At 34.3% G+C, this 18,497-nt stretch overlaps 1 protein-coding gene across 1 annotated transcript; it reads right to left on the bottom strand.

Moving 5' to 3' along the window:
• Positions 1 to 16,706: 16,706 nt before the first annotated feature.
• Positions 16,707 to 18,497, bottom strand: LOC120077631. The gene is made up of 5 exons (XM_039031582.1): positions 18,237 to 18,497; positions 17,989 to 18,141; positions 17,794 to 17,910; positions 17,436 to 17,666; positions 16,707 to 17,313 (listed from the first exon to the last, which is right to left on the bottom strand). The coding sequence occupies exons 1-5, from the start codon at positions 18,279 to 18,281 to the stop codon at positions 16,831 to 16,833; spliced, it is 1,029 nt and encodes a 342-aa protein (XP_038887510.1). The 5' UTR covers positions 18,282 to 18,497; the 3' UTR covers positions 16,707 to 16,830.

The following is an 18,497-nucleotide window of genomic DNA, read 5'->3' as shown; positions in this document are numbered from 1 at the left end:
GATCTATAAGACAAAACGAGACCAAACTAGTAAGGTACAGACCTACAAAGCTAGACTTATGGCAAAAGGGTTTACCCAAAGAGAGGGGGTAGATTTTGAAGAAACCTTCTCTCCAGTTGTCGTGATAAAGTCTAGTATAATACTCTTGTCCACAACCACATTTTATGATTATGAAATATGGAAAATGGATGTCAAGATAGCTTTTCTAAATGACTGTCTTGAAGAGAGTATATATATGTCTCAATCAGAAGGGTTTATATAGCAGGTCAAGAGCAAAAGATTTGCAAGCTTAATCAATCCATTTATGGATTAAAACAAGCTTCTAGATCCTGGAATATGAGATTTGACGCTGCAATCAAATCTTATGGCTTTGAACAAAATGCTGATGAACCCTGTGTATACAAGAAAATCGTTAACAAAACTATCGCTTTTCTAGTGTTGTATGTTGATGATATTCTACTCATGGGAATGAGGTAGAATATCTAGCTTCGCAATTCCAAATGAAAGATTTGGGAGAAGCACAGTATGTTCTTAGAATCCAAATAGTTTGGAATCACAAGAACTGAACATTAGCATTATCTCAAGCATCTTATATAGACAAGATGTTGTTTAGGTATAAAATGCAAAATTCCAAGAAATGATTTTTACCTTTCAGACATGGAATTCACCTATCTAAGGAGCAGAGTCCTAAGACACCTCAAGAGGTTGAGGAAATGAATCGAATTTCATATGCATCTGCAGTAGGGAGTTTAATGTATGCAATGTTGTGTACTCATCCCGATATATGCTATGTTGTAGAAATTGTCAGCAGATTTCAATCCAATCCTGGTCATGATCATTAGACTGCTGTTAAAAACATTCTCAAGTATCTTTAGAGAACGAGAGATTATATGATCGTGTATGGTGCTAAGGATTTGATCCTTACTGCATACACTGATTCTGACTTTTAGACTGATATTGATTCGAGGAAATCAACTTCGGGGTCAGTATTCACTCTAAACGGAGGAGAAGTTGTGTGGAGAAGCATCAAGCAGAGTTGTATTGCTGACTCTACAATGGAAGCTGAGTATGTAGTTGCAAGTGAAGGAGCAAAAGAAGCAGTATGGCTCAGAAAGTTTCTGACAGATCTGGAAGTACTTCCTAATATGCACCTGCCTGTCACTCTCTATTGTGACAATAGTGGAGCAGTTGCAAATTTAAAGGAACCACGAATCCATAAAAGAGGAAAGCATATCGAACGGAAGTACCATCTCATTAAGGAGATTGTACACCGGGGAGATGTAATTGTCACCCAAATTGCTTCCCAAGACAATTTAGCTGATCCATTTACAAAGGCTCTCTTGGCTAAAGTGTTCGAAGGTCACCTAGTATGACTAGATCTACAAGTTTTGTATCACCAGGGCAAGTAGGAGAATTTATGGGTATTGTAATGTTCTAGTTTATTGTATTTTTACATTTTATTCTCTCTGTGTAAACTCAACATTGTATATATTTGTATATATTTATCCACTGGAGTTTTAGTCCAAGTGGGAGTATTGTTGGGTTTTATATCCTAAAACTCGCAGTTTGTAAAATGATAAACATTTTCTATAATCAATAAACTTATTATTGATTTCATAAATTGTATGAAAGTCTAAATCCAATAAACTAAGACCCATGACTATTGTATGAGTACTTGAACTTTATGTGGAGACATAAGAGTGGATCAGTTCGAGTAAATAGTCAAAATGATCTATGGTACATGAATAAGGCTGGGTACCTTATTCTAGTAACACCATTGGATGCGGCCTACTCTGTAATTGTTACAAAAAGTTGTAAAGTGCTACATATGATGTGATTCTAATTCGTACATGTTATGACATGAGGACTGAGAGCGTCCTATGCAATGAGTTTGTATAAGATTGGACCAGGAAATAAGTCACTCTTACTTTATAACATTGTTTACTGTCTAAGACTAACTATTTCACCTAGATGACCTAGGTAACTCAATCTTAATCCTGAGCTAACTATGAACTCCTGTTTATTCGGGATTGCTTTTATATTTTGCATAGGTGAGGGTTGGCTCACAGCACTGGCTTCAATACGACTCCCATTTTAGAGGTAAGACCGAATAGATAGTTAGGGACATAAGATGCAAGACGGAGTTTCACGCCTACTCGATTTAGGGATAGGAGAAAGATTGTTCTCTCAAGTACTGAATCCAGGTTTGAACAAGGGGCCCCCACCCTCTCACTTGGCTGAGAGAGTTTGGTTTAGTGATTGGATCACAAACCAAGTCGTTCATTAGAGGATCATGTAGGAACTTGAGGAGTAAGACGTAATCTCGAGGGTAAAATATATATTTTGACCCCAGCCGTATTACGAACAAACCTAGTCGAACTTGTTGATTATGGTAAATCATGTGGACATAATATATCTAATTGTGAGGGGAGTGCAACTATGGGTTTTAGTGGAGTGACCCATTAGTCAACGAATGGGGAATTAATCTGACTAATGATTTTAGTCAATTAACCTCAGATCGTTGGAAGCCCTGATTTTAGGTTCCGTGAGGTCCCCCTACTAGCTCGTAATGGACTAGCTCTAGAATAGCGTGATAAGTTAATTTGAAATGTTCAAATTATAATTAAGGGAATTAGTAATTATATGAGATATAATTACATATTTAATTTGAGAATTAAATGAAACAGGAGAATTTATATTTAAATATGATTTAAATATAAAAAGATGGATGTGTGTAAAAATTAATTTAATATTTGTTATTAAATTAATTAAGATTTATTTAAAAAATTAATTTATGAAATTCATTATATTTTTCAGTTTTTAAATCAAAATATATTTTAAGAAACCAAGTTTTGATTTTTGATAAAATTGGAAAATAGAAAAACAAAAACACAGTATGGAAAAGTCATGTTTTCCATTATCCATCTTTACACTTGCTCACACAAATAGTATTCAGGACTTGTCTTTCTCCAAGCATGAGCTGCAACTCATGTAACTATCTCCTTTGCATGTTGATTAGCAACATATTGAAGAGTTTGGAGTGAAATTCGGGCATGCAATCAAGAGAGAATTTTAGAGAAAATTCGGGTTGAAGAAAGGGTTCTTCAACAAGATTGCTGTTGTGAGCTATTCTCCTATATCCCTTGATTCAAGCTTGATTTGAGTCCCACAACTCAATCTAGAGCACCAGAGAATAATGGGGAAGATCTTAAGGTGGTCTGCAACAAGATTTGGAGAATATTGCAGCTAGAGAACAAGCTTTGAAGAAGTTCTACAAGAAGTATATCTTGAAATTCATTTGTTTACTGTAAGAGCATGCTTTATATTTTGTCAAAATTAATGAATTAGAGTGCTTTAATTATCCTTGTGCTTCCGTTGTTGCTGATACAATCCTACATCTACCTCACCCACCATGTTTCCATAAACAAGGAGTCCGAGTACATCTTCTTTACCCAGTGACGTCCCACATCCAGAGGGTGACACGTCTGACTTACCCACCATGCCACATCCAGAGGCCGACACGTCTGACATCCCACATCCAGAGGCCAACACTTCTAATATTGTTACTGAAGGGATGAAAATCCTAAGGCATAGTGAAAGCCAAAACATAAGCCAAATGTATTTAAAACTGGCATTTGGAACAGAACAATTTCGCATTGGAATAAAATAGAAAATTAGATTAAGCATGCAATTCAAAAACATAATTATACAGGGGAAGAGAACTTACCTTGCAAACTTTTTTACAGTAAAATTTCTCTATTGGGAATTGGGATTGGGCACCACCACTTGGAGTCCTCCCTATTCTTGCAGGAAAATTGAGGATATGAGAATTGTGGGATTATCTTTTTTTTTTTTTTTTCTTTTGAAATTGGGAGGAATAGAAAAGACAAAAAACACAAAGAGTTTTGATTATCGCTCAATTGATCTTCCCTGCATTTTTTTTTCTCTTTCTTTTGTTTCGATACAGAGAGAATGAGAGAGAAGGTGAAAGTGAAGAGAGGTGGGATTCATCCCACATCTCTAGTAACTTCCCTACGTGGGGAGTTACATTTAATTTAATTTAATTAACTAAAAATATTAATTAAATTAAATTAAATAAATAAAAACAATAACCATTTAAATCATATTTAAATGATTCACTCTCACATAATCAATAATTTTAATGCGCATCTAATGTGCATTAATTTTAATCTATAGTTTTGATTTAATCAATTTAATTAAATTCAAAAATTCAATTAATAAATTCAAAATTCAATTAAAATAAATAATTAATTAATTCTCCAATTAAATATCACATATTTAATTGAAATTTCTCATTTGAATCATATTCAAATATATTTGTCTCATTTAACCTATAGTTTTAATGTACATCCAATGCACATTATTTTTAACCTATAGTTTTCAATATGAATCTTATTCAATATTTGAATTCCTTTCAAATATTTTATTCTCTAATTTATTAATTTTGAATCGTATCCAAAATTAATAATAAAGTCTAAAACTAAAATGTACATTAAAATGTATCAATATACATTAAAAAATTTCCAATTATGAATTTGAACATTTCAAATTCAATTTAATGGCAAATTACATCAATACCCTTTACAAGCTAGGAAGGGGACCTAATGAACTTGTAGATCAGAAGCTCCAACGATGTGAGAATAATTGGCTAAACTCATTAACTAAATTAATCAATATTCGTTAATTTTGGGTACACTCCACTAAAGACCACAACTGCACTGTTCTCACTATAGATATGTTTTCGTGTCCACAGATATAGACCAATAACAACAAGTTAGTCCTTCATGAGTATTCGTAAGACCAGCTGTGTTAAATTATCATTTTACCCCTAGGTTACCTCTACATCCTTAAGTACCAGTGCTCCTCTAATGAACAACTTGTTTATGGTTCAACCATTAAATAGAAACCCCTTTAGGCCCAGTGAGAGGGTAGGACCCTTCAAGTTCTAGAGACACCACTTAAGGAAACACTCCTCTACTTACTCTGAAGTTGGAAGGAGTAAAATCCATCTTGTATAATTATGTTCCCAACTACCCACTCGGTCTTATCCTCAAAATGGTAGGTATATTGAGTCGGCGAACTAGCCACTCTCACCCATACAAATCAAAGGACAATCCCTTGTGAACAGAAGTTCATAATATACTCAAGAGTAAGACTAAGTGTCTAGGTCATCCTATTGAAATAGAAACCTAATTAGTCGACGGAGTTACATCTAGTGGTTACTATTTCACGGTCTGGTCTTGTGCAAACTCATTGCTCAAGATACCCCCACTCGCGTGTCTCCTACACGAACGCATTGGATCACTGCATTTATATCAAATACAAAGTGGGTCGTATCCATAGTGTTACCAGGATAAGGTACCTAACCTTACTCCTATACTATAGACCTTTTAGGTTGTATCTTGAACATTAATCTCTATATATCTCTACATACAGTTCAAGACTCATAAGACAACCTAGGATGTTAGTTTATTAGATTTTGGGGATAATAAGACAAAATTAAATAAAATATCAATAACACTTATTGAGAAAAACATTAATAACTATTTCTTAATGATAGTCATTTAATTATATTCACTATCTACGAGTTTGAGGGCATAAAACCCAACAATTACGACCATGCAAAGAATTATATTAGTGAGTAATTTATTGATCGGTAATTTTTGTTTATATTTTGTGATTTGAAATTATATATATTTTTTATATTTTTTATGAGTAATTTTTTATTATATGTTTATGTAAAAATCTCGAAGAACTAATCGTAAGAGGAAAGGTGTTGATAAATATACACCTCCAGCTACTAAAGAAGAAAATATCAAAAGATGACAAAATTCGGGTACACTTTCCGTCTAAAAGTCAAAAGGTTAAGTATCCTCTCCCGGGTATGCCTACGTCACTATTTAGAGCGATGGCATCTTTGCAGCACAGGTCACTTGATTGTGGCATCTTTGCAGTAAAATTATTAGAACAATTGGTGACTGGTGCTGATCCTTCCGTAATCACTCAGGAGAGAATGAGTAAATATAGAATGCAGTTAGCATGTTAGTTGTAGACAAATACTCTGTATTTTTTATGTGTATAAAATCTATATTTTTTATGTGATTTTTATGTATGCAAAACATGTATTTTTTATGTATCTAAAACTTCGTTGGGTTCTATTACTTATTCTGACTATATATCTTTAAAGAGCGAGACTTACATTCTGATGGCATTCATAAGGGTTTATACATAAGCATGAATGACATTCTAAGAGTATACATACTCTGTTCTATACAAAAGCATGATTGACATTTTGAGAGATCGAAACATACAGAATCAGTACATTGAAATAATTAAAAGTGCCAATTTGGTTTATATTTAGACAATCAACCTTAACCAACATTTGAGTCAGTTTTTCCATTTTCAGTATGTCGCATAGTTGTGAGCGGTTCGCTACAGTTTTGTCGGTTATGCTCATAATTCCCACACCTACCACATTTTATTTGTTTGCAAAATTCTCCTTTGGATGGTATTCTTCTCACTCTTCGTCGCTCGACTTGTGCCACAAACATTGGAGGAAAAATAGTCTTTTCTACATATCCAGGAGGCCTCTTCCATTCAAATATGTGCTCAAGTGGATTTACAGGTTTCCCATATGCAATCATTAGAGAGTCCACTGTATAAAATTGACTGCAAAGACTCTTGATGGGGATGTTTCATTCCCTGGCGACCACAATTGCAAGTAAACATGGGATACCGAGTGAGCCAAATTCCTTACACGTGCATTCTTTCATGTGAAGATTCACAATATCGTCCAATCGATTATCTCACACATGGACCCGATAATAATCAATAGGCTCAATCGATGTCGTCTGCCCTTATCTTTCTCACTTGCCAATTGGGTTTCACAGTAGTCGGAGTGCAACGTCGTTCAAGATGTCCAATAATTCCTCTATTCGTAAAACCACGATTGGAGCATTCCTCTAACATGTTCAATCAAGCATACTATGGGCAATAGTCGATACTCTTTAGTTAACGAATTGAAACACTCTGCATTGTTGGACGTCATGTTGTCATATCTTCGTTCTATTTGATAAACCCATGTCCACCTTTGAAGGTCGATGTCTTCCAGATATTTCGTGACAACACCATCTCGAAAACTATAAAGTTTATCCCATTTTGTCTAGAACTCTATCATGTGAAATGCCCTTGCTATATTTTTAAACATCCCAACGATCGTATCATCCTTAAAGTTTGTATAAGATTCTATTCTATGTGCCACGTGCATAATCCATGAAATGTCGTGGGAAAAAATGCACGAATAGCATTGCCTATAGATACCATCTGATTGGACACAAATACCAGATTATCAGGTTCTTCGATAATGCATTTCAAATTCGACATAAACTATTTCCATGATCGATCAGTTTGATTGTCCACTATTGCATATACGAGTGGGTATAATTGATTGTTCCCGTCCATAGAAATTGCAACCAACATGGTCCCTTTGTACTTTCCTTTCAAATGCAACCCATCAACAATTATCACAGGTCGACAGCTTGCGAAACCTCTATTACAAGACCCTAATACCATAAACATAGAATTGCATATCATCTTCAAGTTTGATCTCAAACACTGTACCTGGTGTCTCTATTTTTAACACTTCCCTATAAGCATGTAATATGGCGTATAAGTATTCTGTAGTACCTCTAGTGAGATCATATGCGATTTCCTTTGCATGCCACGCTTTATCATAACGTATGTTCACGTCGTAATCTCTCCTCATATTCTCAACGATATGACGAGTTTTATAAATACGTCCTATGACTGTAAACTCATCTTTAATCAACTGACCAACAATCGTAGTAGTTGCTTATCTATGGTCGTGATTCATAATTCTGATGGAATATGTGTGTGAACGTGAGTACTTTGTGATCTTGAATATATCGCACCCTTTCATTTTCACTGCATGAAGGCTCCACTTACAAGTCTCCCCAATATATTTGATAGTGAACAAAGGTTTGGTTGACTTCTTGACTCTAAATTCAAAAATTTGTTGATGGACAAAATAGATAATCGCATTTTCAAGTCATTTTTACTTAAAAATAGTTGACCAACTTCAATGTTTATTCCAGATGACGAGGTACCAGACATAATTAACTTTCCCATATGACTTGAAAATACAGATGGTGGAACCACTGAAGTTGTCGTAGAACAACACACATCTCTATGATCATAATCTATTTCATTTAATCATGTTGGTTGCTCATTCCCATCCATTGAAGGACCTTAACATTGTTCTGGATGACCATAATCTATATAATCTACTCTAGATGATCTCTCATTACCAATAACTAAAATACCGCCTAATTCTATATCACCATAATGTTGGATCAACACTAGCACGCAAACGGAAGGGAACATGATCCATAAGCATTCTAATTCATTAATTTTGGTTGAAAAGAAACATGCTAAAACAGAGTATAATGGGTTTCAAGAACATACCTTAGCCGAACCATCGAAATCTCTATTTCCAGCTGCTAAATCCTCTAAATACTTATGTAGACCACCACAAGATCTTCCCTACTATCCTCTTGGTGTTCTAGATTGAGTTGTGGGACTCAAAATAAGCTGGAATCAAAGGGAATATGGAGAAAGCTCACTGAACCAACCCATTGAAGAACACCTTCTTCATCTGAATTTTTCAACAAAAATTTGATCGCTTCATCATCATTTTCTTCACTCCAATCTCCTTAATATATTGCAGACTATCATGCAAAGAGATGTGTTGCATGGGATGCAGCTCATGCTTGGAGTAAACCAAAGGAAGAGGTGGGTTCCTTGTAAAGGTGTTCAAAAAACCCAGTAACCCGACCAACCCGAACTACCCAACCTAAACCGCATTAGATTTTATTTTGGGTTAGGTTGGGTTAAAAATGTTAAGAAATATTACATTCGGGTTGGATCAAGGGTTACCCCATTTCAAGGTCGACCTGACCCGACTCGAATATATATATATATAAGTAACAGAAAAAACAATCAAATTAAAAAAAAAAAAAGAACCGGTGACCAAACGGCCTAACCCGAAAATTTGGGTTTGGGTTGACCCTCCAAAAAGAACTAAGGTTCATTATTAGCCAACCCCAAAATTTTAGGTTGGCCAAAAATCTTCCAACTCGGGCAACCTGGACTATGTACACCCTAGTCTTGAAGCTAGTTGAAGATGAACATTGAAACCCATTCATTTTGTGCTGATTTTTTAATTTCACAAATCTTTTTGATTTTTAAATATATTATTTTCAAATCAATTATATTAATTTTACAATCAATTCTTAGTATTTTCTAATAAAGTATAAATACTTACTTTACATTTAAAATATTAATTAATTTATATCCATATTTTAATTAATTTTACATTTCAAATTCCATCTTCATATATTTAAATATATTTTCTCTAATTTCGTTTGATTCTAATTTGAACGTTTCAAATTAACTTATCACGCTACTCTAGAGCTAATCCATTTTCGAGCTAGTAGGGGGACCTCGTGGACCTACAGATCATGAGCTCTAACGATCTGAGATTAATCGGCTAAACTCATTAGACCGATTTAACCTTTATTCGTTAACTAATGGGTCACTCCACCAAAGCCCATAGTTGAACTCCCCTCATTGTAGATATATTATGTTCACTCGATATAACTATGATTAGTAAGTTAACCCTTCACAGGTTGTTCGTAATAACGACTGAGTCAAATCTTTATTTTACCCCTGAAATTACCTTTTGTTCTTTAAGTCCCCACTGATCCCCTAATGAACAATTGTTTTGTGATCCAATCACAAAACGAGTCCCTCTCATGTCAAATGAGAGGGCGGGATTCCTTGTTCAAGCCCCAGAATCAGCACTTAAGGGAACAACCTCTCTACTATTCCTAAAGTGGGTAGGAGTGAATTTCCTCTTGCACCCTATGTCCCCAGCTATCTATCCAGTCTTACCCTGAAATGGCAGTCTTATTAAGCCGGCGCTGTTGAGTCAACTCTCACCTATGCAAATCTGAGAGCAATCCCAGATAAACAGGAGTTCATAGTTAGCTCAGGATTAAGGTCAAGTTACCTAAGTCATCGCTTTGAAATAGTCAGTCTTAAATAATAAACAGCGTTATAAAGTAAGAGTGGTTTATTTCATGGTCCGATCTTATACAAACTCTTTTGCACAAGGACACTCCCACTTCTCATGTCCAACATGAACGAATTAGGATCACTTCGTTTGTAGCACTTTACAACTCCTTGTAACAACTATAGAGCAGGTCGTATCCAATAGTGTTACCAGAATAAGGTACCCAATCTTATCCATATACTATAGATCATTTTGACTATTTACTCGAACCTGATCTATCTTTATGTCTCCACATAAAGTTCAAGTACTCATCCAATAGTCAAGGGACTTTTAGATTTATTAGATTTCTATTCAAGCAATAGATTTGTTTAATAACATTTATTGAAATTATCAGAATAAGCTCTATTGTTTACATACCACGAGTTTTAGGACATAAAACCCAACACATTCATTGAATTCCATCTTACTGATTAGTGTGGTCGTTGTCTAGTGATAATGTTGATGGTGTAGTGGTGGTAGACAATGGAATATCATCCTTTTCCCGACGAAACTCATATGATTTCTCATATTGACTGTCCACATTCGTATCATATTGACTGTCCACAGTCATATCATCATAACTCACATTCTTTTAATCCCACTCTAATATTTTCGTCATGATTCGATTTTAGCGTTACAGATAACTGAAGTCTACTAAGCTTTTCCTAGAAAAAAAAAGGAAGTGAACATCATCATCGTTTCTTATGTATTGTGAATGGGCTTCGTATTTAAGCTTATATTTAACTCTCATTATAAAATCAAACTCTGAAGAAATGACATTTATAACCCTGTAAATGTGAGATTTAAGTTCTTCATACTTCAATGTAATAGGCACAATGATTCTTGTCAGCCCGCCTCCAACATACGAACTTTCATTCTTATCCCAATTACCTCCATATTGAATAAGTAGACACTTTTCTGTCATCCTACAAAGCAGGAGAATATTTGTCATTAAGTTGTACAAGCAATTGAAGTGTACTCTCGCTTACTCTCTTACTCTTGCTCTCTCTTACTCTCGCTCTCTCTCACTCTCGTTCTATCTCTCGCTCTCTCTATTTTTGCTCCTGTCTTTGATTTAAATCTCTCAAAACTCTAAACCCCAATGATCTCTCGCTTTTACATTCCTACCTTTCCAGAAATAACATAACAAAAATAATGAAACATACACCTAAACAATGAAACACCATTCTGGAAAACCTGTTTCGTTCTGAAAAAGCCCTGTCTTGGAAATTCCTGTTCGAAATCATCGTTGTAATGAAGTTTAGAGCTTAAAGAAATCACCATTGTGTTTTGATATTATTGATTTGAGGCTTCAGTCGTGAAAATTATCAAATCATTCATACATTGATGAGCAATCACATCAAATAGGGAATTTAAAAGCGAGAGCAAGATTGTTTGACTAGCTGAGAGTGAGACTTATAGCGTGAAGCACTTGTGAGGACAATTTATGTAATCTGGTATGACGATGATGTCAACAAAGGATCAATTGACATTATTTTCAAAAAATGGATCATTTGACATTTTAGACCAAAAAATAGGTCATTTGTATGAATTTCCTGAATTCCTACCCTCTAGGAAAAAATGATAAACCCACGATATACTTTCTAAAACCACACTGCTAGGCACATGAAATCCCACATGAAAAATTCTAAAGCATTAACCCTTCAATTATATATTATATCTTGAGTAAAAAAAAAAAAAAATCCATAGTCAAATTGTTTAGTCCCATAATAATTTATCTTCCAAATACTATATAATTTCATATGATAAAGAATTAAAAAATACACACACATATGCCATATCGTTTAAAGTATGGTCATATATCCCATACTTAAAAAAAATCAACGTTCGATATAACTTTGACAACATATACTCCATACTCGAAAAAGGAAATATATATATATATAATATATATATTATATAATATATATATATATTACTATGACGGTCTAAATGTGAACATTAACTTTAATTTTTCCATATCTTTTAATTCAAGATTTTAATGAAAATTTTCCAATGAAAATTCATGAATAAAAAAGTTAAAGCTGATATTTTATTAATCAAATTTAAAATTAAAAAAATTAATTTGAAATATGAAATTTTAAGCATTGGATTATGTTTCAAATACAGTGTAATAATATACAAATACCTATAGTCAAAAGAGAAAAAATACAAACACCTTTCATCAAAATAAGCCTAAAATCTATACTTTGTTTCCACTTTTGTCTCGTCCCAATTTTTTTTCAAAATTTTAAGCATTGGATCATGTTTAAATAGGGTGTAATAATATACATATACATATGGTCAAAAGAGAAAAAAGTAAAAATACCTTTTAATCAAAATGAGCTAAAATCTATACTTTGTTCCACTTTTGTCTCATTCCTATTTCTACAAATGCAGTTACTTTCATTCCTCTTCCATAATAGTTCTTCATCGTCACAATCAATATTTGGTCTATGAAAATACAAATTTAGAGGTAGAATGCATATAGGAGACAAGAGTGAGAGGATCTAAGAAGAGAAAAGTAATAGATCGGAAGGAGGGACATCATCGAAACTCCATCAAGAGAGGTTTATGTTGTTTCTCTTATGCATTAATAATTTTTTTTGTCGATAAATTAAGATTAATTCAAATATATAATATTCAGATTTTAAATTAATAAAAAAATAATATATGTTTTCAAGTCTAAATCTATTCTGAAACAAACAAAAAAAAAAATACTAGAGAATTTATTTTAAAATCAAGCAAAAAAAAAAAAAAAAAAACAAAGGAGATGATCTACTCGTACACGTGCACTACAGGATAGGTGGAGGGCAAAGTAAGAAGAAAATAACAGATGAATAAACACCCATGTAAATATTTAGACATTTTTCAAAAAAATCCTACAAATAGATATTTTTCAAAATCAACTCCCCTTTTCAAACATATTCTACCATTTCTCAAAACTATTTTATTAACTTTTTACATTGTGGGTCATGGAGTTCACAAACTTTTTAGGAGACATTTGAAACAATGAGTTAGTTATTATATCTTAGGTTATTATAGTTGGGTTATGATAGTTTGTATTTGGGGTGTAAATTATTTTAGTTTGAATTATAATAGTATTTATTTTGGATGTAAACTGTTTTAGTTCGAGAAAGAAATAATAAACACTTTAGCAAATAATAAAAAAAAATGATGAAGGTAAAATAGTAAAAACTATAGTAAATAGCAAATACGGTAGCAAATGAGAGTTTTGAAATAGTGTTGACTATAGCTAATTTAAGGTTTTGAAATAGTTTTTACAGTAGCACCAAACACCCCCTTAAATTTTACAGCTCTATTCCTTACCCCAAACACCGGAACTTTGGTTCAATTTCCTGCTTAAAGTAATGGTAAAATAGATTTTAAAAAAATTAGATGGCAATTGTGAGTGCATTTTATGTTTAGTTAATGTTGCAATGTAATGCATCACACATTAACAAGAATTTGATGGTCAAGAGGTGGTGAATCTAAATAACAACCGCTCAACGAACTTTACTAAGATGAAGAGTACAGATGATGAACTATGTGTTTTGACGAGGAGGTTGAGAATCGTATCTTTCTCTTTTTACCTTCGTGTCAAGAATCAAGTTGCGCATTATGTTACACATGTATGGTTTCTAGTGTTATTTTAGCTTTACTGTGTTTTCTAATTAGAAGATTTAATATCCCTAATTTTATTTTTTGGGTGGTTGATGTAATTAATTCACTAATTGTGACTTGTATTTTGGTCCCGTTAGTAACTTGGTATAGGGGTGTTATTGAAGTTTCTTTTTTTCTTAAAAAAGAATGCTCCCCTCTTTCCAATGCAATTTTGTGAATGGATTGGACATTCAACTTCCAAAAAATGATTTTAAAGCTATACACTTTGAATTTAATTTGTTAGTTTATTTATTTTTCTGAATACATCCTTTTCTTGGTTGAAGAGTTTAGTTCGTCTAACGATGAGTAGAGATCAGAAAATAGAGTAAGAGAGGGTCTAGTGAAAAGACAGTGTCACCTAATATTTACCATCACTATCACCACCTTCTTCTCGCCACACTCACCTCTTCAACCTTCTGCTTCTGCTTCAACTTCTACTTCTACTTCTGCTTCTATTTCTGCTTCTGCTTCTTCAACTTAAGAGGTGCTTCATTCTTTTTCTTCTTCTTCTTCTTCTTCTTCTGCTTCTAATTTTAAGTTCTAGCATTGATTTTCATTGTTTTACCTTTGTGTTTCCTGAACAAGTTTATGGGGTTTCTGGGAAGTTTCTGCTTTACGAGTTTTGTATTCACCTTATTTCTAGTTTCAACTTGGTGCATGTACACTGCAGAAGATCTATAAAGTTGTTCCTTTAGTCTATTAATCTATTTGTGATGAAATGGTGTTGTTTCAATTTTTACAAGCAAAAAAGTTTTTTTTGTTTTAGCATTTTGCTGACAGGGATAGTTAAGTTCCTGAATCTTTGACATACAATGCAAGTAGGAGGTGTTTTTGAGTTTGAAAAGAATGAAGTAATGAATGTGAGAAAGAAAAGTGGGGAGCTTTGAATCAGTCTCAACTAACAGTGTGTTATACTGTTATGTGAGGTCAAGGAGTTTCTTTTATCCTCGGCATTTATATTCTAGTGGGCATGAACTAGTTGGAAAATTATTTTTATAATCTCAGGGATATTTCTTTGTCTTTTTTCCCCCATGTTTTACCTTTTTCTTATGTTTATGTTGGTTTGATGCAGTCAGTTTGATTCTAACTTTGCTAGGGAAATCAAACAACTTCGTATTCAAAGGCACAAAATCCATCCTAAATTGCAAATGGAGCTAGGACTTCCAACTCCTAGACAAGCCAATCGATCCATCGAGAAAACAAGATCACAACTGCACTTGAGAACAAAATCAACTTTTTCCTCTTCCTCAAATAAGAGGGCAAAGAAGTTCTATCCTCCTGTGATTCGACGGTCTGAACGGATTCAAAATATCGGTCTGTCGTATGAAAATCACAGTATAGAACCTGTGGTTGAAGAAATACCTATTAGTGAGAGTGAAAGTGAAGATGAGCCACCAGCTGAGGGCAGAAAGCAATTGGATGAACCAGACTCGGGTGAACAAAATTTGCAGGAAAAAATTGATCATGTAGTTAAACTACTTGAAACTAAAAAAGAAACCATAAATGCATGGAAAGCTAAGGTGTCAAAGCTTATGAATTGACATGATATGTAAAATTCATTTACGATTTTCATTTAATTGGTTGTTCATTTTCAACAGTATGATGAGAATCCATTGCTGAATGAAGGCTTATCACCAACAGATGTCAGATACAAGAACTTATATTTTGAATCCCAGAAAAAGGTTGATTTCGTTATTTTACATATTTATAATTCTCATTATTTCTATAAACAAGTACCTTCTTAATTTATACCAGGTCCAAGTCTTGATGGACGAAAACCATCAGCTTACTCAGAAGTTGGGACACAACTCTTTGTAAAGTTGAAGCAGTATGTACCTTTTCTCTGAATATGTTTGATTTCAATCCTAAAGATGATTGATTCAGGGTTTCTCTTGGTTTGATTGTGTAGTATGAGAAAGGGAATAGAAATTTTTCTGAAGTGCTGCAGAAAATGATGTGATCTTAGTCTCCAATCTCACAAAAGTTACTGAAACGGCTGTCGATGCTTCTTCTCAAGCAATTCGTGATGCTATGCTCCAGGCATAGGTCGTCAAGCCAAGCCTTCTGCAGGGAAGAGAAAGAAAATTACAAAACAAAGTGAAAAGAGCTGAAAATATTGCATTTGTAAAGACCATCTCTTCTTTTAACTTGTGAGGAGCTCGTCCCTCCTCTTCCTTTGTTGAGCTGTTATGTATAATGTATGTGTTTAAGACTGACTCTAATCTTGTTTTTTCAGTTATGATATGTTTTGGAGGTTGTTAAAACGGGATCACCCTCGCCCATATAAAACATCTTTGTTCAATATATATTAAAGTAAGAAGGTAATATTAACTATCCTAAAAGCTTCTTGAATTATCTATGTAAACATTTTAGCAATTCTTTAGGATCTAAGGAATTCTAGATAATTTCTTTAGATAAGGATAAAGTCATAGAAATATTTAGGTTACTTATATGGCCCCGAGGATCTTACGCCATTTGTAGGTAGAGGAAGAAAGAAGCAATGCTGGAAAGTTAGATGAAAAAGTGAGTAGGTGAATATTGAGAGAGTAGAACATGCTCTCTAAAAAATGTCCATATTTGTACTTTCGTAATAAAATTTTCTTTCTACCTAGTGATCATCTCTTTCTTTTTGTGCCAATTTCTTCAACACAATAATCTAATATCAAACAACAAATCAGAGCTACTTCGAGACTAAGCTCTTGGCTCAGCTCAGACTGACTTGATTTGCCCCTCCTCTTGTAAACAACATATATGATATACCATACCTGAGTTACATAAATGTCAGAAAGCTTGTAGCATGGGTAGAAAGATTATTGTCATATCCTACCCCATCACGGAAGTCAAGAAATACTTGAAGCTTTGGTTCGATAAAGTAGAGATTAGATAGTCATAGTGTGCAGAAAATGGTATAACCGTAGATTTATTTCTGAACAAATGCAGTGAAGATTAAGGTTACAGGAAAGTAAATGAGATCAACGAAGAGCGAAACTGCATCTTCTGGTCCAAAATGACCTCTACTCTTCTTGGTGGAGCTCATCAAGAGAGGTAGAAAAGCTAAAAAGATCAGCTCTAGGTGTTCTAGTGATTTCTTTGTGAATACAATCACTTTGTTCTTGTTCTTCTTCATCTCCCTCAGCAATGGCTGGTGGTGGTGACGAGAAGTCCAAGCACATACCTTGGATGACTTCCTCATATGATAAAGAAAGATCTTGGGATGTGAGCTGGTGATACTCCACAAGCTGATGAAGGCATTGATTTTCCCTTGTCAAGTTTGCATTTTCATTTGCTAATCTGGATTTCTCAGCAAGTAGTGCCTCCATTTGAAGTCTAACCAGATCATCTTCTTCTGGTCTGACCCCTCTGGAAAATCCGTCTCGAAGTCTCCTATTCTCTTCCTCAAGTATGGCACATCGCTCTTGCATAAAACATAAGTTGGATTTTAATGATTTTAATTCTTTTGCTAGAGATGCTGATTTTGTTGCCATTGCAACTGCAAGCTGGAGAAACACAGGCCAAAATGTTAATATTACATAAAAAGTTGGTTATCTTAGCTGCTGATATATACACACACATATATATTCAAAGATAGATGAAAGGATCAGAGAATTAGAGAACCAACATTCTTGGCCTTTTTAAGCTTGTCTTTAGGGTTTTCCTGGTTTTCTTTCTCTAAATTAACCTCCGACTCTTCTGAACAATGACTGTCATCAAATTTTCTCTTTGTTGCTTGCTTTGGCTCCACCAACTCATGCTCTTTCCTTTTGGAATCATCTTCCTCAACCTCTGAGTTTCTGAGGTTGTTTTGAAAGATCTCCATCAAGGTTGGTGCTTTGACCAGATCCCTAGCACCCTGAATCAGACCTCAAAATCAAATCTTTGTTTGTGGGTTTCATTTCAATAGCAGCATTTAACAAAAATCTGGTTTATTGAATTTGAAAATGCAAATTTTCTATATAGAACACGGAGAAGAGTGGCACCTGCAAGGCGTTATCCAAATTGTTGGAAAGCTGAGACAGAGTATAGCCAACAGAGTCAAAACCTCTAAGCAAAAGCAGGGAATCTTCCTTCAATCTCTTTGCCCTTTCCGATTTGCCCTAACAATTATAACAAAACCCACCAATTTTATTTCAGTTGGTAAAAGAAGTTATTTCTCAAAGAGAAAAGGCACTCACTGCGAATTGGTCGGGCATGGAAGGATCCAGATTTGAAGATTTGGCAATTCGTTCCTGAAGAAGCGAGTCGACTCGACCTCGAAGGGAGCTCCAGAAACGCTTATCGGAAGCGGGACTGGACAAAGACGGCGAAGCCATGAAGCTGGTGGATCCCTGAAAGAAATTAGCTGAAAATGAATAAGACCCAAAAACAGAGCACATGAGTCCACTCTAGTTGTTAAGTGGAAACAGAGAAAGAGAAGAAGAACCTGGTTGGGATGTGAAGAAGAAGGAGAATCCACAGAGGTTGCCATGACTATAGGATGAGGTAAGAGCCAAGAGGAAGAAGATGAGGGGGGAAAAGAAGGATGCAACGGCTAGTGTTGAAAAAAGAGGCTTTCTTTAAGCAGATTCTGAAGATTTAAATAAGAGAGAAAACCCAAAACCAACGTTCCGAATCTATCTGTGCGAATTATTAATTTCAATTTATTTAATTTTTATGCGATTTCTAAAACAAGTTGGCTTTTATG

Source organism: Benincasa hispida, chromosome 5 (genome assembly GCF_009727055.1).
Source record: "Benincasa hispida cultivar B227 chromosome 5, ASM972705v1, whole genome shotgun sequence".
Classification (NCBI taxonomy): domain Eukaryota; kingdom Viridiplantae; phylum Streptophyta; class Magnoliopsida; order Cucurbitales; family Cucurbitaceae; genus Benincasa; species Benincasa hispida.
The sequence above is the reverse complement of the archived record's forward strand: the minus strand, read 5'-3'. Positions and strand labels throughout refer to the sequence as shown.

Bases quoted from the DNA above. Each gene is read 5' to 3' on its own strand.
- LOC120077631 (XM_039031582.1), bottom strand. From the start codon at position 18,281: ATGGCAACCTCTGTGGATTCTCCTTCTTCTTCACATCCCAACCAG. The intron at 18,142-18,236 runs GTTCTTCTTCTC...AATTTCTTTCAG, and splicing joins CTTCTTCACATCCCAACCAG to GGATCCACCAGCTTCATGGC. The intron at 17,911-17,988 runs GTGAGTGCCTTT...TATAATTGTTAG, and splicing joins CCATGCCCGACCAATTCGCA to GGCAAATCGGAAAGGGCAAA.